Here is a 24,701-nt window from a genome sequence, read left to right as displayed (position 1 = left end):
TATTTGTTGAGGTTTAGTGGAATGATAGATATTTTTTCCTTTATCTCTATTCTTGGTATAAGTTTGCATGAAATTTCCAAAGCTTTATTTTTTCTCAAGTATATATTGATAGCATATCTATAAAGCAGGTGTTTATACACTCAGTTAATCCTTAACAAAAAGGTAAATGCATAGAGAAAGAATGTTATGAATCTATTAGCTGTCACCAGTGGATGAATAACTAATGTGTCAATACAAGATAAACCAAAACTACTGACCCAATTCAAAGAAAAATGCTGAAAAACTTAATTGTAAGTTTATTATTTTACTATCAAATTACATATAATTAGTCTTCTGTATCTTATTTTTGCAATTCTTATCTACCTGTCAGCTTACCAGCATCTCAAATCAAATGTGTCCAAATTAACAGAAATTTAAAAGTTGGAAGGCCCAAATATGTATAGACCATAGGCTTTAATGTGTCCTCCTCACTGTATACTCATATCTTATAACCATGATATACTTACTAAAATTTAATTAATAATACAATGAATCAATGTAATCTAGAATCAGAAATGAGTAAAACTTCCACACTAAATTGACAATGCAATTTATAACACTTCAAATATCATATTTCCTGAATGCATAAAATGAAAATAATGATTCATAGGCATCCTGAATAGTACATTTAAATTTAAACATACGTATCTTATTAAAAAATCTAAAAAATGAACTTTTTACTTTTCCTCAAACATTTCATACATATGAAAAGAGGGTTGAACTTTAAAGCTCTTGAAGATTAAAAATTACCACATTTTCAAATTTTTTCATTTAAATTAAGACTAATAAAAATCAAATTTATTCTTGAACCAAGAATTTTTAAGCTAAGCTGGTCTGTAACTATCTCCAAGGTATAGTTTTATTCTCAACTATAAATTACTCTCCTTTTCTACTTTGTGAAGAAAATTACTTATATTCTTAACTTTTTTTCCTCAGGTAAAACTTTCAAAACATTCTAATTTTAGCTAAACTTAGCATTCTTTAAGTTGACTTAGGATCACATTCCTGGCCATCGTCTCAAAAGGCAGCCACTGCTTCTTCAATTTCCTTATGTTCACAGATCAGGAGGATATTTGGTGTCCCTCCCACTATTCCTTCCAGCCCTGCTTTGACCACTGCTTTTACTCAGTCTTGTCGATTCCAAATCTATATCATTAAATAACTTTCTTTCATATGCACTTATTAACACCTGACTACAATGATTTTAGCATTTTGTTCACCCCACCTCTCTTTCCATCCTGTCCCAAATATTATCCTCAAGGAACTAATACCACGTTACTGGGAACCCAATGTAAGCAACTCTCAAAATTCTTTTACCCCATCTTAAAATCTTTTTTAGTCCTGACACTTTATAAAATTGTCTCTTCATGTTCACCTTAGTTCCATTTTCTGCAAGTAGTCTATTAATTATCTCCTCTCTGGCATTTGCCTTTATTCTCTTCACTTATCTCCTAATAAAAAGCTTGGGGAACCCTTATCCTTTACCCAAAACAAGCAAACAAGTCAAAGACCAAAACCCTACATTCTCCCCAGATTTTGTATCTCAACCTATATCATCTTCCTTCTCTACATAAACTAATGAGGAAAAGCCTCTACTCCTTAACTCTTGGAAATTTGTAATTATGAGGCTAATTTCTTTTTTTCTTTCTTTCTTTCTTTCTTTTTTTTTTGCCTTTTTGCCATTTTCTTGGGCCACTCCGGCGGCATATGGAAGTTCCCAGGCTAGGGGTCGAATTGGAGCTGTAGCCGCCAGCCTATGCCAGAGCCACAGCAACACGGGACCTGAGCCGCATCTGCAACCTACACCGCAGCTCATGGCCACGCCTGATCCTTAACCCACTGAGCAAGGCCAGGGATCGAACCCGAACCTGCAACCTCATGGTTCCCAGTCAGATTCGTTAACCACTGAGCCACAACGGGAACTCCCTTTTTTTTCTCTTTCAGAGAACAGTAATATTTTATTTACTTCACACAATTTACAGACAATGCCCAGGAAATACTTTGTCTTATTAAGTAGTAAATATTCAAGAAAATATAGGCTGAACAGAGCTTTAAAAAAAAAAAAAAAAAAAAAGGCTGTTTTAAGTCAAATTCTATGAATCATTATTTCTCGTTGGTCAGGTGGTCATCAATGTGTTTTACCTTCTTGGTTCTATGCATTCACTCCATGTCCAAGGTATGTGTAGGTAAAGCTAAACCTTATTGAAGTACAGTTTGTGAGGCTGATTTCTTAACGGTCATTTCCTACTGTTTCCCTACTATCATGGCTCATTTCTTTGGCTGCCATTTTGAAAATTCCCTGCTTCTGTCCTCTATCCTCATTGGCTGTCTCTTCTCTTCTTGCCCCTAAATGCAGGCATATCTCAAAAATTTGATCTCAGCTATCCCCTAATTATGTCAATTCTATCTACTCTGATAATTTAATTATCAATCTTACACATTAACTTCAAAACCTGTGTCCCCCAGTATGACTTTATTCCCAACTTCCAGTCCACAATTTCTTACACTTGGCCGGACATTTCTAGCTGGGTATCTCAGAAATACTCAAAATACAGCAAATCCCTTAATTGAAGCTTTCATAGTCTTGCATGGACCAACTCTGTTATTTGTCATTATACTCAATGCACTATTTTCTCCAGCATCTGAGCCCCAAACCTCCTCTAACAGCTTCACCACCTTAGAGTGAAGGAAACAATCAGAGACATCAGTGGTACACACAGGGTTACAGTAAAGAGAAGTGAGGGAACTTCATCACTGTAGCAAAGGTCCAGGCAGCAGAGTGGAGGCAGAGATTGGTATATCAGTCAACATATCAACTACCTAGCACATACACACACATATAGACATGCGCGCACACACACACACACAGAGTCCACAAAAAAATGTAAGGTAAGACAGACGTTAAGCTCATCTAGAACACTCATATTTGATTCTTACACATCTATTCAGATGCCAAAATCCAGATTTTGACTTTGAAATGTCTCCGAAAATACAAGTTCTGGTTTTCTGTGGCCATTCTAGTTCAGTCACCTTCTGCAATTCTGCAATATCCAACTGATTATCAGACTTTGATTTACATATTCTCCAATTTGCTTGTTATGCCACTTTTAGATTAATCTCACAAAAATAAGATTAATTACAATACCACATAATTCAAAATATGTTAAATGGTTTCCCACTGTCTACCCAATTAAAAACAAATCTATCATGCACAATAATTCCTTACCAATATAAAAATATAGCCCAATACCTTTTCCCACCCTTAACCCTCACAACTCCCTTCCATGCACTCTTACTTTTGACTAAACTATGTAATTTCCCCCATATTAAAATTTCTGGTTTTAAAATATGTTATTGTTATTACACTGAGCTAAAAGGGCTATGCAAGAATCATTTGGGAAGTTTTATCTATTTTTTAACACCTGGACCAATTTAGATAATATAGATTTGATACTTCCAGGTCTGATAGCAGCCACCTAAAATGCAATTCACATCAGATACTTCTTGAAGGCTCCAACACATTTTCATTCTTTGATTGTCTATTCAGATTTTGTATTTCATCTTGACACATTTATGATAACATGGTCATTGAAAACTGCCCATTTCCCAGTGAAATTTTCAAATTCATTAACCTAGACCTGAGTATGATTTTTAATATCACTTCCACACTGTAGTTTTATCTCCTTTCTCAAACTTAGCATTTCATTTTTGTTTTCCTTCTCTTTTCTTTTGATTGGCTGTAAAAGAGATGAATTGATTTTACTGGTATTTTCATACAGTGTTCGAATTTTTTAGTTCAAATGGCTTAATGTTTGCTTTCATAAATTTGTTTTCATCTTTATTAATCATCTCTATTTGTTATCTTAATAATATCCAATATGAATTTGTATTTCTTCAATGACCAAAAATTAAATGATTTTAAATTCCCAAATGATTAAGTTTGATTCAATTTTTTAACAAAATCTCCTGTTCTATTTGAATTGTAACCAAGGAATGGGGTTTACATATTTCTATTTGGAGGTGAGATTTTATGGTTACCCTAATGAACTGTTACTAATGATAACTGTTTTGTGGACGATAAAAAAAGAAACACATTTTATGGGCTACCTTGTGTTACATTATTCAAGCCATCTATGTATTTTTGCATTTTGTAACTCTTGGTTCTTAAGGTATATTCAAAAGGATTCCTAACATTGCAATATATTTTGGCATTATGTTTAGCACTTAAAGAGTCCATAACTGTGAAGTCTTCATTGTGGAGTACATCCCGTGTTAATATAAAATGACATTCTTGATCCAGTTTTATACATTTGCTATAAATGTACTCTGATACTGCTTCTGAAATTTACATTTGTCTGATCTATCTTAATGAGCCATTTATTTTTTAACCTGAGTTGTTTTATATAAATCTCTTGTATATGATTAATCTCTTAAAAAACAAAGATTCAAAAATATAGGTTATACACATCTTTCAAACTCAGAATACTGACATAATACTACCAGACCAGAAACCACCTAGGTACAAGATATGTAATATTTTAATCATATTCTGTACAACAATACTCTCAAATCACCTTCTTCAGGATGAATTCACAATCTAGATTCTTCAGTTGAGAAAGTAATTTTCTACCTTAGTAAACTTTCTACTGGCATTTCTAAACTCAAAAATAATGCAGATGTTTTAACATGATAGTGTGTGCTTGAAGCTTGGAAATACATGTTTCGAAATGATCACAATAAGATTATACAGGCAAGTAATTCAACAAAGAAAGAAACATGGCTCTTAGGAATGGCAATTATTACAATGACAACATATAACAGTAGTTATTGTATATTGTATATTAAGCCACATATTAGACAATTTACATATATCCCTAACACTACCACCACTTTACAAGATAGATACGATCTCCTCTATTTTAAGGATAAGAAAACAGTGCTGGTGCACATAATAACCTTGTTCAAAATCAATATTTGAACCTAAATGCAGGTCTGATTCCAAATTTTTTTTTTTTGTCTTTTTGCCATTTCTTGGGCCGCTCCCGCGGCATATGGAGGTTACCAAGCTAGGGGTTGAATCGGAGCTGTAGCCACTGGCCTACGCCAGAGCCACAGCAACATGGGATCCCAGCCGCATCTGCAACCTACACCACAGCTCACGGCAACGCCAGATCGTTAACCCACTGAGCAAGGGCAGGGATCGAACCCGCAACTTCATGGTTCCTAGTCGGATTTGTTAACCACTGTGCCACGACGGGAACTCCCTGACTCCAAATTTTTTTACTCCCATGTCCTGGCTTTTTTAACAGCATGCATACCATCTGTAGCCTGAAAGAAGTCACAATCTCTTTGGGCTCTTATTTTTCCCATCTATGAAAAATCTCCAAATTTTAAGGTACGAACAGTGATTCAGTTCTATGAAACTAATTATAAGCGGTGTATGGACCACAGAATCTTTGAGAATAATATGAAGCAGAAAACTCAGGTTTTTCTGTGTAGTTTTTCTTCTTTGGGAAGCTATCTCTTTCTCTGTGGTTTAGGTTGAGAATTGGGCTCTATTCTTCAGCTTGAGATATATGCCCCAAGCCAATGGACAGAATGTTTGGTTCAGGGATGGGTACATGACCTGATCCAGGTAAACCAGAACCTAATCTAGGAATTTTTGTTCAAACTGTAGCTCTCTTCCCATTGCAGTTTCTAAAGTGGACAGCATGTAAGTCTGGAGCTACTACCTTGCCATTACTTGCAGAGGGTTTGCCTAAAAATAAAGTATATAAAGCTGAAAGATGAGAGTTTGCGAGAGAGAGATTTCTGACATCTGTTAAGCATCTAGATTCAGGCCAGAGCTTTTAGGGTTATATAAGCCAATACATATCTCCTTATGTTTAAACTATTTTGAGTTGGGTGTCTGTGATTTGGAACTGAAAAGAGTTCCAGTATATTATAATATAGCTGCTTTTTTTTTTTCCCTTTTTAAGTTTCTATTTCTACTTTGTGATCAAAATAATAAAGAAAAATAATTTGGACTGAACATATAGTACAGTAGAAAGAATACTGGATTTAAGGCTAGGAGACATGATTTTGAGTTATTACACAGAGAGATTAAATGACCCAGAACAGACTAATCTTTGAAGATCTGTTTTATCATTTATATTAAAATGGGTCTGAACTAAATAATTGCTAAGGTCCTTCAAGGTATAAAAACCTTACAATTTTATGAACATATAGATTGAATAACAGACTTAAAAATGTATTAGTGAAACACAGGTTAGTCCAGGAGAATTAATGTGTTAGAAAAAATAAGAATGTTATATTAGGAGTTTTTTTTAAAAAGTCAACATAGAGGATAATTACAGCTTTACTTTGTTTTAAATGAAGAGAAAATTTCATCATATTACCATAGGGGAAATTTTGTAAACAGACTAGAAACAAAATGACCTGATTATATTAAGACATAAATTCATTCCTCAGAGAAACTAGAAAATTTCCTCTTCTTGGTATCATTCAGAATAAAGTTACTATTTACAACTTCTAGAAGGTTTAAGTGTTCATTAAAGATAAGCTAATGAACTCACATACAGAGATTATACTATATAAGAACTTTAATAACTACCTTTAAAACAAACTAAAAAAAAAAAAAGAAAATAAAAAACCTCAAATTTTTTTTTCCTGAAAGTTTAATCAAAGAAAGTAAGTATGAATGCTTACTTTACCTGCCACCATTCCAGCAGAGGGAAGGCAAAGCAAAGGGAGAGGAGGAACAGGGATTCTAGCTAGGTCTATCATGTAACAGAAGTTTGTCTCTTTAAATTCAGAAATTTGGGGGATCTTTCCAAAATATACACTTATTAGCATTGGTAGGATGTTTTAACTCTTAGTTTATAATAAATATTGTGAGTTTTCTACTTTAATTTTGAAACATGAGCATAATTGCAGACAATGTGAGGCATAGACTAGAAGGGAAGCGACCATAGGAGCCACTGACGGCTCAATTCAGAATAATTTTCCATATGCTCATAAAGCCAAAGGATCAAATATGCAAGAAAATGATACCTAGAGAAGTATAACATAATTGCCCTCTTGTAAATTATTGAATAAAAGATAGAAGGAGTCATCCCTCAAAAGCAGTTGTCCCACTCTCAGAAAACTTTTTTTTAATAGGAGGTATCAGATGTACGCTGACTTCTCTGCAACATTCAAACCCTCAAGTACAGCCTGGATGTTATTAACACAACTGCACATTTTATGGTTAGCTGACACTCACCACTCTGCCATCTAATCTGCACCAAGTCTGCTGAGAATACTGTCAAGACTCTGCACCAGACTAATTTGAGGAGAGCCTCTGTAAGTCTATTTATTCTTCACAACTGGCTCCACTTTCCTTAAAACAAGGGGGAGGAGGGGCTGGGGGAGGAGGAGGGTAAGGAGAGAGAGGAAGAAAAAGAGGGTGGGGGACAGAAAAGAGAAGAGGGAAGAGAAGAGGAAACATTCTGATCCTATAAAAAGTCATCATAACACAATCTTCTTCAGCTTCTTAGTGTTTCTCTATAATTAAAATTAAGGATACAAGCAAAACAACATTAAAGATAGTTCTAATAAAATTAATCCTACACAAACTGAAAAACTGATAAAATGTATATAACTCCTGTAATAGTGGTTCACAATTACAAAAATGCAAATTCACAGATTCAACCTAAAAGAAAGCACTGGCAAGAAAATATTATCTCTTAGCAGGTGTTTCAGAATAATCAAAAATATATCATAAGACACTTATTTCACTGGAAGATTTCTACAGTTGTATAACAAAAGCTTTACCATGCTCAGATTTCTTATGAGGAGATTAATTAAAAGTTAAAAATATACTGGAGTTCCCTGGTGGCCTAGCAGTTAAAGATCTGGTGTTGTCACTGCTCTAATATGGGTTCAATCCCTGGCCTGGGAACTTCTGCATGCCGTGAGCATGGGCAAAATAATAATAATATATTATTTATTAATATATAATTTAACATGTAAGTTATTTGAAAGTTTTAAGACAAATTCCAAAGATTTAAAGGAAGCCTGCAGCATTACATTTACAAGACCAGTAACCTCAGCTATCCTTAATTTCTACTTAAATCAGAGGTCTTTAAAATGCTCCAGCATGTTTAAAGTATAAACCAGAGAGTCTTGTCAAAAAAGGCCAATTTCATCATCATTATATGACCTTTCAGGAGAGCTTGACTCTATACAGAGATTAATTCTCAACAGTTTCAAAATTCTTTTACAATTCCAGGATTTATGGACTTGATAGTGTAGAAAGAAGTTTACCAGTATGTCAGGGGATTCAGATTTTACTCTGCTGTCATTAATTGTTTGGATAATCTTGTTCATCTTTCTGGGCCTCAGTTTTACCATCTACAAAATGAAAAAATACTCCTGCAAAAAAACCTCATAATCTTACAACTTTTATCTACTATGTCTTGCTTTCTAGTGCTGTTTCAACCTAAAACAGAAATGATACCATTTAGTAAAATACAGCTTTGTCAACAACATCTGCTCATAAATGTCTTTTTGCCTTTTTAAATATACACAGGGAAAAAGGTAGGAGTACATTAGGCTACTCCTTTAGAGCCTGTGAATAATTCACCCAAAAAATGGTCTAGGTATATCAATTAATCATGAGTTAATGAAATAAGCAAAGCAGAGCACAATGATTTATTTTGACTCCAAGATGCTAAAGGGATCTATTTTGGCCAAATTACTTAATTCCAAATCTTGATATCATGTAACAGCCAAACATAATTTTACTGAGTCCTTAATACGTACAGAACTCCATTTTCTTTTTTTTCTTTTTCTGTAGTCTTTCTAGGGCATGCTCATGGCACATGGAGGTTCCCAGGCTAGGGGTCGAATGAGAGCTGTAACTGCCAGCCCACACCACAGCCACAGTAACGCGAGATCTGAGCTGCATCAGTGACCTACACCACAGCTCACAGCAATGCTAGATTCTTAACCCACTGAGCGAGGACAGGGATTGAACCCGCATCCTCATGGATACTAGTCAGGTTTGTTAACCACTGAGCCACGATGGGAACTCCCCAGAACTCCATTTTCTATTAGTCCATCACCTTTCACTTGGATGAGATTCCAACCTATAAGAGGATGGAGAAAACGCTGTGCCTGGAGCATATCATCTGCTGATGATGTAGCTATTATATTCTACCATACAACAATACAGGCTTTACATTTTATTTTCATAAATACTTCTTTTGCTGTCTTCTTACTATGGCTCCTATTTCACATCAATATCTCAGGGGGCTTGTCATTTCATCAAATATCCTCTCCTCACTTCTACAGAGAAAGAACTGACAATCACTATTACCAGACTGTGATGACTAAAATACCTTACCACTGACAAATTACAATATGTCCTCAACTTGTTGATTATGGAGACTTCTCTTGGATCTAACTTAAACAGGAAACAGAGAAAATAGAATATAATAAAGTTTAAATATTCTTGGGTTTTATTTTTATTCTTGAACACGATGGGATGGAATATCCCAAGTTCTCACAATCAGAAGTATTCAGCCAACTATCCTAAAGAAGTACCTACATCAGGACATGTATCCATATGTGTGGGGGTGGGTATCCATAAGAGGGTGAGAGAGAGGGAAGGGCAGCAGGGGTGGCGGGAGGCGGGTGTGTGTGCTCTAAGAACACAAAAGTACAGCTTAGAAAAGTCAGGCTGTTACCATTTTGCCCTATTACCAAATAAACCCTTACTGCCCCCCAACTCAAAATCCTTGATTAAAATACCCTAACAAGGGTAATGGCTGTAATGCCAAATTAACAACAACAACAACAACAACAAAATTCACACAGCAAATGTGGTAAAGGCAAATACCTTAGAAATGGTCAAACATAGTTTGCCACAGAAAAGTAAGCTTGTTGTAATACCTCTGTCAAAGAATTTCATCCATTCCAAAAAAACTGACTTTTTTTCTATACTATGAAGCAGTCATGAAAGGAATGGAAATACCACTTCTCTTCAGCATATGAATTCTCAGGTTAGCCAGCTACTAGTTTTCATTACATACATGCATGGCAACACAAAGAATAATTCCTATTTGGAGTCCCCTTTGGAAATTTCAGGGGATATTAACATTTTCATAATAGTGAAGTTTCTTTGCCCCCAGAAAAGTCTCCTGCAGAAACCTCAGTGTACTATAGACATTAAGTACACCTTCATGCCTGGCAAAACATCTGGTTTTCCTGCTTTGGTAAAGACAGAAGCTTTACATGTCACTGTGACCCCATTCTTTGTTCATCAGTATACACCGATGTGTAAGATCCCACCATCAATCTTGAGAGAAGTCTTATCTACTGTTATAATTACAAGTATTCTACCGCTTCATGAGTGTCAAGTTTTGAATCACAGACTGTGTAAGGGTAAATACCCTTGAAAAATCTACTGGTGTGAAAGTTGCCAAATCCATGAAAGACAAGACTTTTCAATCAAGGACTTCTCAAGAGGTTTTCTCAAGTAGGAGCAATTATGAAATTCTTTGCTACACATAAGTTCACTGGGTTTAAGGAAGGCAAATTCAATATCTAGAATTGCATCTGCAAAAAATACAAACTTATGAACAGTTTAATTCTTCAACAATAAAAGTAAAATATGGAGTCATAATCCATTCCTTCCTAACATAGCATTATGCCAGAATCTTGCCAAAAATGACTCAATAACTAGAAGATAAAGAAAATGATGCAACATGAATTTACCTAAAGAGTCAGAGAATTCTTATTCTTTGCTCTTTCATTCTTTCATGAGATAGGGTTTTGAGCAGTTATTTTCACCAAAAACAAAATCAAAACTGATTGGATATAAAAAATGACATAAAAGACAATGGATAGTTTCAACATGTTATTTAAAAGCTAAATAATACCAGCCCTTTCATTAAAACTTACTGTTGAGTAAAATTAAAGCTTAATTTTAGTTAATTTGTACCACTTAGATTTTTTTCATCACTCTTAAATAGTAGCCACTGATTTTGGCATTAAAAAAAGAAAATGAGACATAATTCTTAAGAAGTTTTCTTTTATATTCTTTGTTAAAAAAATTTAATTGGGGAGCTCCCATTGTGGCTCAGTGGTAACAAACCCGACTAGTAACTATGAGGATGTGGGTTTGATAGCTGGCCTTGTTCAGTGGGTTAAGGATCCAGTGTTGCCATGAGCTGTGGTGTATGTCACAGATGCGACTCGGATCCTGTGTTGCTGTGGCTATGCTGTAGGTTGGCAGCTGCAGCTCTGATTAGACCCCTAGCCTGGGAACTTCCATATACCACAGGTACTCCCTCCCTCCCCCCAAAAAAGAGGAAAAAAAATTGAAATTAAAAACTATAAGCAAAACTTTATGTTTAAGTATACCATGCACATTTTTTGTGGGAAAGTATTTATAGCTTTAATCACGTTTTAAAAGGTATATAGCATAAAAGGAGTCCCTAAATTAAATCTAGTCTGGCTCCACATTACACTTTACTATTTTTATTTTAAATTCTCTTTACTTTACTTCTTTTCCACTACCAAAATGTCTGCTGATCATCAATCCTGTTTTAAATTTCTATTACAGCTTCTGTGACTGTATTTTAATTTGACCTACCTCTCTATGGTTTTCTCCCCAGTATCTTTTCTCTGTGCTGCCTACATTTATCCACTTAAGTATAAAACAATTTACCTTCTATATTTTTAATCAGTAAAAGCAATTGTTTCCCTCCAAATGAAAAAAGGATGAACCAAAGTAAGCATCTTCAGGTCCTCTTTTCTGGAGAGGACAGAATGTGCTCTCAAATTTATTCTAATGCTATTATTCCAGGGTATACACAGTATACAGAAATGTACGGCAAGCTGTTAAAATCAACATTTACCAAAATCATGCATTAATAATAAGATACAATTTTGTAAAGGATCACCAATAAACAGTACTTTGGCATCCTAGATAAAATTCAAAAAAGTAACAAAGACAAATAATAAGGAATGAGGAAGGAGTAAAGGAACCAAGAATCAATGCAACTACCCAGCTGAAAATGACAGCTACGATCACTTGTATCTGTTTTGAAGCTGAGTTAAAAAAAAATTAGCTTAAACTGGAAGAGAACCTTCCTCGTTGTAAAAATTATTAAAACCAGGATAAATTTTTCATATAAAGTTAGGATGTCTTCCTCAGTAGAGCTCTCTAAATAAGTTTCTCCATCTATCTGGAATAGTTTGGAGTTTTTTTTCTTCTTGGAGGGAGAGAAATGAACAAAGTCCCTTTGTAAGAAATGTAAACATATTTTGCCATACTCGCTACCCAAAGAAATAAATCACTTGAAAATTACTATAAAAATTCTCCAATAGTTCACCTTTTGCTTCAAATATACTACACAAATTTGTTATTGATTTTAGCACAGTCTTTAGTCTTCTAAATAAGGGAAGAACCTTTAACTAATATTAATTATCATTACACATTTATAAATATTCATATCAAAGAATAATCTTTATGTATTATAAAAGTAAAGATCACACTTTATTAGGTAATAGCATCCAAGTCGTTATCCAAAGATACTTTATTCTCAAGCAAACTTCAGGAATATCAAGCTTACTTTTAATCAATGAGCTTTTTAAAATGTTTCACAAAGATTTCACTAGACCAAAAATGGAATACAGTTAATGGGTAAGATTTGCTAGCATCATATGAAAATACTAGTATGAACAAAAAGCTGAATGAATCAGTAATTTGCTCATATGAAAGTTAAGGTAGTACACTGATTTCAATGTTTAGAGGAAAGAAACAAGGGTTACCAACTAGCTTTCTGTTTTCTAGTAAATTCTCAGACCTAAGAAGAAGGATGAAAAAAAACCAAATATAACTTACCTTTTTGTCTCTGGTCCTTACTTCCCCATAGAAATCTAGGGCCTCTTGTGCCTTTAAAAATTTACCCCGATGTAACAAATATGCACAAATCATTACACCAGTTCGTCCCTTTCCAGCTTTACAGTGAATTGCTGCAACATGATTGTCATCTTCACTTAGCCATTGGTCAAGATCTTCACAAAAAGGTTTGATAAGTTCTAGCTGTGGTGGATTATGGTCTTCGAAAGGATACTGTGCAACTGTGGAAAAAGATAACCTCAGAATAAAAAAATCTCTCCTGAGTTGCTAATTAAAAGTAGGTTAACTTTTGAAATCTTGCATATAAATTCAATAGAGATTTTAAATAAAAACTGAACTCCAGGGAAAAATTGTCTGATAATTTTCAAATAGAAAATAGAAAATAATCTCCTGTTAACTCAAATTTCCCCATTAGATAGGGAGGCCAAGTATCATTTTCCCCACTTTATGAAGGAGGAAACTTTGCAATAGAGTAGCAATGTATCAGAGGTCACAACGTATCAGAAATGGAGGTAAACTCAAAATGAAATGTCACATGAGCCCTTCTTATCAGGGCTTACCATATATTTTCTAACAAAAGGAGTTGCAGTACTTATAATATTGGATCATTACAAAATGTATGTTTCAAAGAAAGTATAGTTCACTAATAAATCAACAATGGAAAAGATAGCAATTTGTGCTTCATACAATAAAAATGCCAAGCATGTTATTTTAAAGATGGTCTTGCTAATAGTGCTGTATACACATGACTTTAAAAGTATTTACAAAAGAAACTGGGGAAAAAAAAACCTATTTAAAAAATGTATAAAATCATAGTAAAGTTTATTAAAGGAAGTTTCAGGTTTTTTCACATGAGTTATAAGAACCCCAAACTTCTCTGTTCCCTATAATTGGAGTAGAGGGTTTTTGCTTGTTTGTTTAATTCTCCAAAAATAGGACTTTAAATATATCACTATTAAATTTTATCTATTGGTCTCTGCCTAGATTCCACTCTATAAAGTCCTGACATTCATAGTACTTAATTATCCTCTGCATCATCTAAATATGTAAAAAATATGTCTTTTATATCAAGCAAGTCATTTACAATGTGGTACAAGGTACGCTCAATTAAGCCTTTGGTGTGACAGAACAGCTCTTCACAGAGTCATCAGGACAGCTTTTACTTAGTCATCTGCCTACCATCTTTGGTTCCCCAATGGCATACAAAAACATCCAGGTAAACCTGTTAAACATCTATTTAAAGCTAGCTAAATCTCTATTAAAAGACTATTTGATTATTATGCAGTAGCCTAAATTCACTAAAAATGAAACATTCTATCCTGGCTCTCAGCTAAAGCACTTCTTAATTCTCAAAACAAGTGCTGGAATGTCCATTCTAGTTATTTAAGAAGGATCAATGACAAATATATCAATCGGTAGCTCATGGTACCCAATTCTCTTTTTGACTTCATTGGCACCCTGTCCAAGCTTTTCGATTCTCTGGGTCTTTCATGGTGCAAAGGGTCCCCACAAATACAAATGAAAGTTGTTGTGGGCTCTGAGACAGAATTTACTATACCTGGAGAAGAACTCATTTAAAGCAGCTCCTTCTCTCATCTATCGGGCTCCTCTTATCCATATTTTATTACACCCTTTTCCACCATTTAGGTCATGTTCCTCAATAGAGTTAAGTTTTTCTGCTTTCTTTCTACCTGTAATCTCTTACTATTTACACCAAATGCCTCAAACTATAGATATAACCCTCTCCTTATTCTACTGTTGGTCTAAGAACTTCTCCCTATTTTCAGTCTACTCTAAATTTTAGTCTTCCTTGTACTACTACCAGCAGGTTTATATGATATTTGTTTCCAAAACCACAACAGTAAAATTTTTCAAATTTTCTAGGACTATCTTTAAAAAAAGTTTATTTGTTACTTTACAGCCAAACCTGAGGCATATCGAAGTTCCTGGGCCAGGAATTGAATCTGAGCTGCAGCTGTGACCTACACCAGATGCTTTAACCCACTGCACTGGGCTGGGGACTGAACCCACACCTAGGCAGTGACCCAAGATGCTGCAATTAGATTCTTAACCCACTGTGCCACAGCAGGAACTCCCTCTAAGACCATCTTTAAGATAAATATCTCACTTGATAATTGAGATTATTCATTATTGCAATGACAGCAAGATTGAGACTACTGGCCTCAAGTTATCTAACATAAAAGAGTGTATTTATACCTACCTCTGCAGTTAAATTTGGCGGTATCATAATGTCTTTCAGCACATCTAAAAGAAAAGTTTAAATGGGATATAAAGTTATTTTCTTCACTTGAGGAAAAAAAAGGTATAACAGTAACAAACATTTTATGGACCTTTATAGAATACTGGGCATTATGTTAAACGTCTTATTTCTTTTAATTCTAAGAATCCTTAGAAAGTAGGTAAGTAGGTACTGTTATTATCCACATTTTACAATTAAGGAAATAGAAGCTTAAAATGTTAAATGTAAGCAATCATAGTTTATACGTTTGCTCACAAAAGTGTGATGTCACTAATACATAACACTGCAAATTCAGCTATATCTTTACTTTCACATTTCTTTATGAAAACTGTACATGCTAATGAACTTTCTGATTTCACAAGTATGTGTAAACAACTAGTTTCAATTTTATCTTTGCTTCATAACTGAGCATATACAGTTTTATCAAACTATTATTTTATTTATTTTAATATTTATTTATTTATTTCGCTTTTTAGGGCCGCACCCACGGTATATGGAGGTTCCCAGGCTAGGGGTCAAATCAGAGCTACAGCTGCCAGCCTACGCCACAGCCATGGAAACACAGGATCCAAGCCGTGTCTGTGACCTACACCACAGCTCAGAGCAACACCAGATCCTTAACCCACGAGCAAGGCCAGGGATCAAACCTGCAACCTCATGGTACCTAGTTGATTCTTTTCGATGCACCATGACGGGTACTCCATCAAACTATTATTTTAAAAGACATCTGTTAAAGATGGTAAAATTACAAAGGCAAAGGAGAAGTAAAGAAACTAAATGGTGCTAATCTACTCAAACACAACACCTACTAAAAATTTTTAAGCCAGATCTTTCTCTCTTTAGAAAGCTAAAGGTTTTCAATAATTTCTCAGGTTATACGTTTTAATTAAAGTCTGAGCATAATGAAAGAGTAATAAGTAAAATAAATGCAGAATAGAAACACACCGATTTAGCATTACTTACAGCCTACTAAAATTTGGCGTTTTAGTAGTAGCCACACATTTATTACTATGTACTGGCTGACTCATGATTAATAAGCCACACTGACAAACATTAATAGGCTCAGAAAGGGATCCCATACATTAGTTTGTGGTCAGCAGCATCCTGGTAACTCCAACTAATAACCAAACCAGATATTTTTTAAATTATTTAAAATAAAAACTTAGCATTTTTAAACAAAGGCCACAGTCTTTTAATCCGCCATTTCAAAATCCCTAAATTCTGAAACATCTAAGATTTTCTCTTAACTTTATGGCAAACTCAAATGCAGCAGAACTTGATCTGAGTTTGAGAATGCATGTAGTCCTTATTGAAGAGGAATACACTTAAAGTCAACAGTTAAACATTTATTTTAGGTACAATTCCAAAACCCACTTGAGTGTTATGTAATTAAAAAATATATATGCATTGATGAATATAGATGCAAAAATTCTCAACAAAATCTTAGCCAACCGAATCCAACAACATACCAAAAAAATTATACACCATGACCAGGTTGGGTTCATCCCAGGTTCACAAGGATGGTTCAACATACGCAAATCAATCAGCATCATACACCACATTAACAAAAAAAAAGTCAAAAATCATATGATCATCTCAATAGACGCAGAAAAAGCATTTGACAAAGTTCAACATCCATTCATGATCAAGACCCTCGCCAAAGTGGGTATAGAGGGAACGTTCCTGAATATAATCAAAGCCATTTATGATAAACCCACAGCAAATATAATCCTCAATGGGGAAAAACTGAAAGCCTTCTCACTCAAATCTGGAACAAGACAGGGATGCCCACTCTCACCACTGCTCTTCAACATAGTTTTGGAAGTCCTAGCCACAGCAATTAGACAAACAAAAGAAATAAAAGGCATCCATATAGGAAGAGAAGAGATCAAACTGTCACTGTATGCAGATGACATGATACTATACCTAGAAAACCCTAAGGACTCAACCCCAAAACTCCTTGAACTGATTAATAAATTCAGCAAAGTGGCAGGATATAAGATTAACATTCAGAAGTCAGTTGCATTTCTGTACACCAGCAATGAAACATTAGAAAAGGAATACAAAAATACGATACCTTTTAAAATTGTACCTCACAAAATCAAATACCTCGGAATACACCTGACCAAAGAGGTAAAGGACCTATATACCGAGAACTATAAAACTTTAATCAAAGAAATCAAAGAAGATGTAAAGAAATGGAAAGATATTCAATGTTCCTGGATTGGGAAAATCAATATTGTAAAAATGGCCATACTACCCAAAGCAATCTATAGATTCAATGCAATCCCTATCAAATTACCCATGACATTGTTCACAGAACTAGAACAAACAATCCAAACATTTATATGGAACAACAAAAGACCCAGAATCGCCAAAGCAATCCTGAGAAACAAAAACCAAGCAGGAGACATAACTCTCCCAGACTTCAAGAAATACTACAAAGCCACAGTCATCAAAACAGTGTGGTACTGGTATCAAAACAGACAGACAGACCAATGGAACAGAAATAGAGAACCCGGAAATCAACCCTGACACCTATGGTCAATTAATCTTTGACAAGGGAGGCAAGAACATAAAATGGGAAAAAAGAAAGTCTATTCAGCAAGCATTGCTGGGAAACCTGGACAGCAACATGCAAAGCAATGAAACTAGAACACACCCTCACACCATGCACAAAAATAAACTCCAAATGGCTGAAAGACTTAAATATACAACAGGACACCATCAAACTCCTAGAAGAAAACATAGGCAAAACACTCTCTGACATCAACATCATGAATATTTTCTCAGGGCAGTCTCCCAAAGCAATAGAAATTAGAGCAAAAATAAACCCATGGGACCTCATCAAACTGAAAAGCTTTTGCACAGCAAAGGAAACCAAAAAGAAAACAAAAAGACAACTTACAGAATGGGAGAAAATAGTTTCAAATGATGCAACTGACAAGGGCTTAATCTCTAGAATATACAAGCAACTTATACAACTCAACAGCAAAAAAACCAATCAATCAATGGAAAAATGGGCAAAAACCTGAATAGACATTTCTCCAAAGAAGATATACAGATGGCCAACAAACACATGAAAAAATGCTCAACATCGCTGATTATAAGAGAAATGCAAATCAAAACTACCATGAGATACCACCTCACACCAGTCAGAATGGCCATCATTAATAAATCCACAAATAACAAGTGCTGGAGGGGCTGTGGAGAAAAGGGAACCCTCCTGCACTGCTGGTGGGAATGTAAACTGGTACAGCCACTCTGGAGAACAGTTTGGAGATACCTTAGAAATCTATACATAGAACTTCCATATGACCCTACAATCCCACTCTTGGGCATCTATCCGGACAAGGCTCTACTTAAAAGAGACACTTGCACCCGCATGTTCATTGCAGCACTATTCACAATAGCCAGGACATGGAAACAACCCAAATGTCCATCGACAGATGATTGGATTAGGAAGATGTGGTACATATACACAATGGAATACTACTCAGCCATAAAAAAGGATGACATAATGCCATTTGCAGCAACATGGATGGAACTAGAGAATCTCATACTGAGTGAAATGAGCCAGAAAGACAAAGACAAATACCATATGATATCACTTATAACTGGAATCTAATATCCAGCACAAATGAACATCTCCTCAGAAAAGAAAATCATGGACTTGGAGAAGAGACTTGTGGTTGCCTGAGGGGAGGGGGAGGGAGTGGGAGGGATCGGGAGCTTGGGTTTATCAGACACAACCTAGAATAGATTCACAAGGAGATCCTGCTGAATAGCATTGAGAACTATGTCTAGATACTCATGTTGCAACAGAAGAAAGGGTGGGGGAAAAACTGTAATTGCAATGTATACATGTAAGGATAACCTGACCCCCTTGCTGTACACTGGGAAAATTAAAAAAAATAAAAAAATATAAAAAAAAAAATATATATATATGCTTCCATGTCACCTTTCTGAAAACTGAAAAATTCTGAATGCTGAAGTACTACTACCCCAGAGTTTCACAGAAGCAATTATGGGCCTTTATTTTACATTTAGAAATCCTAAAAATATCTGTAGAGTTCCTCTATTTTAAATAGTTTTTTGACTCAAATCCTCATGGTTGAACTAGTAAACTGTAATCCACTAATTTCTAACAGCAAAGACCTGAAACAAATCAATTCTCATAATACTGCTGAAAACAAAGCTTTTCCATTTTAGTATTTAGTATATACTAAATATTTAATAAATATTAATTTAATATTAATAGTAAATACTATTTACTATTTAATTTAGTAAATAGTATATATTTATTATATAATTTAGTACACTGAGTTTTTCTAGAAAGAAAATTTAATAATGACATGTGCATATATTTGTATCCTTACTAAATATACTCACTAAAATTAAAAGGAAAAAAAAAGAAAAAAAAAAAAAAAGGAGTTCCCATCATGGTTCAACAGTTAACAAGCCCAACTAATATCCATGAGGACAGGGGTTTGACCCCTAGCCTCGCTTAGTGGGTTAAGGATCCACCGTTGCTGTAATCTGTGGTGTAGGTCACAGACAAGGCTCGGATCCTGCATTGCTGTGGCTATGGTATAGGCCAGCAGCTACAGGTCTGATCAACCCCTAGCCTGGGTACCTCCATATGCCATGGGAGTGGCCCAAAAAAGATGAAAAAAAAAAAGAGAGAGACAGGTAGGAAGATGAGAACTGACCAAGAAAATAGTCATATTTTATACTTTCTTTGGTACAGATTAAAGAAGAGATATGGTCAGTAGTGAAGAATCCATAACAGAGTATTTTATAAGGAATCATGTAATGGTAAGGCTTAAAAGGTGATGGGGAGGCATATGCTAGGAAACAATTCTAAGAAACTGGTCTCATGACAGCACAACGAAAACAAACATATTGAATTTCATGAAGCTTCATTCTCTAATATCCCCATACTTTTTCAGCAGCTCAAAATGTTTGGCTTGATGAACACTGCTTAAGACTACCTTCATACATTGACTCTCAAATATTATTAAGAGGAAAAGATGCAGGGAAAGTGAAAATAATGAGCTACTAATTGTATACTAGATGTACACACCTTACAAAGAAGATTCCATATTTTTAAATTAACCTGAATAACTACATAATAGTTAATATTTCCTCCATTTTATATATGAGAAAGCTAAAATTTAGAAGAGTACTACAAAACTCACCCCAACTACAATATAAATGTAAGAGCAAGGACTCAAGCCAGTTTGACTTTGATTACAAAAGTCAAACTTTTTCCAGTGTTGTTCCACACTTTCACTTAAAACAAAAACAAAAAACTGTTTTAAAAACAAAACAATAACAAATTTTAGTGAAAGTCAGGCTTCCTACAAGAGCAGTATTCAGCATAAAAGATAGAACCAACAAACAATGATAATGGAAATGTAAAAAAAGCTGTGAAATTGACAAGTATGGATAAGGAGTATGTGAGAGCATATACTGGGCCTAGTACTGATGAAAGTGATCTGAGGAGCAGTTGGTAGTGTAAGAAAGGAGACTCTTAATTAAAACCTCCTCCAAGGAGTTCCTGTCGTGGCTCAGCTGTTAAGGAACCTGACTGGCATCCATGAAGATGCAGGTTCAATCCCTGGCCTTGCTCGTGGGTTAAGGATCTGGCCTTGCTGTGAGCTGTGGTGTAGGTCACAGACACGGCTCGGATCCTGTGTTGCTATGGCTGTGGCATAGGCTGGCGGCTACAGCTCCAATTAGACCCCTAACCTGAGAACCTACATATGCTGCAGGTGTGGCCCTAAAAAAGAAAGACCCAAAAAAAGAAAAAAAAAAAAAACCAAGAAAACAAACCTCCAATAAATGTACCTAAACACACACACACACACACACACACACACACACACACACACACACAGTTCCCCATAAATTTTTTGTGGTATGTTGTGATAAGACAAGTCTCTCAACAAACCAAAACTGAAGATACATGAATGGCACATGGGATCTGACTAAGACAAGTGTTAGGTAGATCTAACCATTTATACTACTTATAACTAAAACTCAAAAGATATTTTTTTTTATTACCATCTCATATTGGCTTATATGAGACAAGAGAAATGAAGATGCACTGTACGAGAGCTTTTATGAAGCAGAAGGCAGAAAGTGAAGAAAAGGATAAGATTTGTAGGAAGAGCTTCCAGAGAAGTGAGACTTGACATAGAATCAGCTAAGCAAGTAGGTCTCTTCTTTTTTCTCTTCAAGGGGGCTATCTCTACCTCACAAAAGAAAATAACAAATTAAAAATAACAACAGTTACAGGTTTACCACAAAATGATAGAGTTGTATGTATAATAAAATACACAACGAAATACAGTAAATCTTGTATTTTATTTTTTATTTTTTTGGCCTTACCCAAGACATGTGGCAGTTTCGGGGCAAGGACTGAACTTACATCACAACAGATCCTTAACCTGCTGAGCCACTGGGGAACTCATTTTTTCCCTTTTTTTTGAAGTAATTTTTTTTTAATTAAGATCCTCAAAAGCAAGAACTATATTATGTTTCTATACCCTATCTCCACAATCCTTCCCTAACCTCCACAAAAAGATTATAGAGGAACATACAAAAATGAAATACACACACTTGCACAAAAACTGATTAATGCACTAAGTAATTTATCAAGTATACCTGAGTTTGGTTAATGACATGAAGCTAATGGTGTCCTTTCTTAAAATAATTAACTGAATGCCTGATAATATAGCAATATAAACAGACACAGCCAATCATCAGAAGGTCCACATTAAGAATGCTTCTTCATCCACATGTCAGTGTTGCCATAAAAAGTTTAATATGCTATTAAATACAGGTATGTCTAGTGCAAATATTTTAAGATCTTTCCATTTATATCTGTTTGCAAAGACAAACATCACATGTAATTAATATCCTAAAAATAAAAGAAAATAGAAACATCTGGAGTTCCCTGGTGGCCTAGTGGTTAAGGACCTGGCATTGTCACTGCTGTGGTGCAGGTTCCATCGCTGCCCGGGGAACTTACACATGCCACAGGTACAGCCAAAAAAAAGGGAAACATTTGCTATTCATCAGACTCACTTACCCAGAGCCAGAAATATAAACAAGGGTAGAAAGGTAAAGAAGACTCAAGAGTGACATCAGAAACAACATGCTATAACTTGGTAGTTCTAAATCTTCCGAGGTAAGTAAAAATTGGGGAGGTTAAAACAAACAAGCAAACAAAAAACCAGAAGGGAATACTGGCATCAACAGTGGATGGTCTGCTACCACATGTACCTGTGTGACCTTGTTCAACTCACTTAACTTCTCTAGGCCTCGAATTCCCCATCTGTAAAATGAGAGGACTGGACTAAATGATCTGTCTGGTATTTCCAGTTCTGAAAGTCTATGATTCCATTAAGTGGATGGGTGTATAAGGGAGTTAAAAATATGTGCACCAAATAATAATGAAATAATTCATCAACTTGGGAGTCCAATGTTTGCACATACAAAAACAAAACAGGCAATCAACTTTCCAGGCTAGATCCCAGTGCCAACTTTAACCATAATAACACAAGTGACCAGCAACACTGACAGCACAAACCTAAGTCCTAAATTCTGGGAGCAGGAAGCCACTGAATACAGGAATGAAAAGAATTTCCTTTCCTTTCATTGGTTATAATGTTAAACTCAAATAAAGTTTTGAAAAAGGCAAAATCTGTCTTTAATATCTTGCTACCTTCCTTCTGGGACTCTCTAAATGCCCAATCCTGAGTCTAACCCTGAAGTGACTCATTTATAGTAGACTCTAGTTTTTGACAGTTCATGTCCTGTTTTGCTTTTTAACTTCTGAATCCATTTGTTCAAAATTACAAAACTTTGTGGTTTTTATTTTCCTCCACAGGAGCATTTTGGCACCTGAAATAAGGGTACCAGAAAAGAGGAAGAAAGATGATTTGTAAACTGGGCCCCACCTAAATTTAAATTTCTGCAGCACCTTTTACTTTCTTTCATCTTGTTACATATTACCACTACACTCTCCATACACACCATAATCTGACCATAATGGATTATTTGCTATATTCTAAACACTACTATGCCAACAAGCTTCTCACATACCATTCTCTCTGCCTGCAATGCCATTTCGCTTCCTCCTAAGCCTGCAGGTCAACCTCTACAGCTGTTTTTCACCCCAGCTCAAACATGATTTTCTTTAGAAACCTTTCCTATAGAGGACAATCACTATTTTCACTGTTTGCTAAAGCTCTCTTCTATACAACAGCTATTCTATAATACTTTGTCTACCTTTCACATTAGACTATAATCACCTGAGGGCTGAAACTATATCTTCTTCACCTCTACACTAACAAAATGTTTTAGAATGTCTAACATGTAGCAAGCACTCAATAAATGTTTTGCTTCTTCATGATTCTAGGTAATCAGTGACAAGTCACTAGGAGAAACAATACTAATATCTACTTCACTCCGAGGTCTTATCAGAGCAGAAAGATCACTAAATTAAAGACTAAAAAGCAACATCCCATGAGTTCCCACTATGGCACGGTGGGTTAAGAATTTGACTGTAGTAGCTAGGGTCACTTTGGAGAAGTGGGATTGATCCCTGCCTGGCATAGTGGGTTAAGGGATCCCATGTGTCGCATCAGTGGCTCAGATTCAATCCCTGGCCCAGGAACTTCCATGTGCTGTGAGTGCGGCTTTAAAAAAAAAAAAAAAAAAAAAAAAAAGGCAACATCTCATGAGCCAATAAAACACAGAGAATCTTTCATCCTTTTTGGTGAAAATGTGAAAGCCCACTAAAGACAGAATCTTGTTCTTACATTTGATAAATAAACTTTACAAAACTGTAACAGTGAATTAGTATACATAACTTTAGATTAAAATTTTTCCTGTTGCATAACTGATACTATCTAATAAAAGCCATATAGAGACATATTTCATGTATCATTTTTTAAAATTAGAAAATAGTCAATATTTTGGGAAGCAAAAAATGGTCAAGAGCAAAATGGTAAGATATTCTCTTTACATTTTTCTTTCCTTTAAAAAAAAAAACTCTCATAAAGTCAAAAGAAAAAAAGGAAAGGTTAAAGATAAAGTTAGAGAGCTGTATCAAGCAGCAATCCTCACATCTCTGCCCCACCCAATTCAACAATTTTAGGTAACTTATTTATGTTACATACAGTTAGAGAATACCTTAATAGCTATTTCAATCAATTGACCTAGAGACACAGAATAAACAAAATTATATCCACTCTAGACACATCCCTCCATGGAAGATAGCATTAATGCTTTAACAGAAGCTCTTCTGTGAATTACACTTCAAGTTACCACATGGTTATGGCCTCAAAGATGGGCTAGATGCCAAGTCATTTAAAGCAGATCAAGTAACATGAATCTGTGCCAACACTGTTTTACCTCATCACTACACTTTCGAAACGACCTAACAATGCTCTCAATCAAACTTCTTGAACTAAT

At 35.1% G+C, this 24,701-nt stretch overlaps 1 protein-coding gene across 4 annotated transcripts in view; it reads right to left on the bottom strand.

Annotated features, from left to right (window-relative positions):
• The window catches only part of PTEN (phosphatase and tensin homolog), a 95,124-nt gene that overhangs the window by 17,038 nt on the left and 53,385 nt on the right, over window positions 1-24,701 (bottom strand). For 2 of the 4 annotated variants that reach the window (XR_014825592.1, NM_001143696.1), the window contains 2 exon segments: window positions 15,174-15,217; window positions 12,935-13,173 (listed from right to left, as the gene is read on the bottom strand). Coding sequence is in view for 1 of the 4 variants with exons in the window: in NM_001143696.1 (NP_001137168.1) it covers window positions 12,935-13,173; window positions 15,174-15,217 (283 nt within the window). In the remaining 3 variants the exon portion in view is untranslated. 4 annotated transcript variants of the gene reach the window in all.

Source organism: Sus scrofa, chromosome 14, assembly GCF_054392235.1.
Source record: "Sus scrofa isolate SSC_HxYL_T2T_F1_AM1 chromosome 14, Sscrofa_HxYL_maternal_Yorkshire_Landrace_v2.0, whole genome shotgun sequence".
NCBI classification, from domain to species: Eukaryota; Metazoa; Chordata; class Mammalia; order Artiodactyla; family Suidae; genus Sus; species Sus scrofa.
The sequence above is the reverse complement of the archived record's forward strand: the minus strand, read 5'-3'. Positions and strand labels throughout refer to the sequence as shown.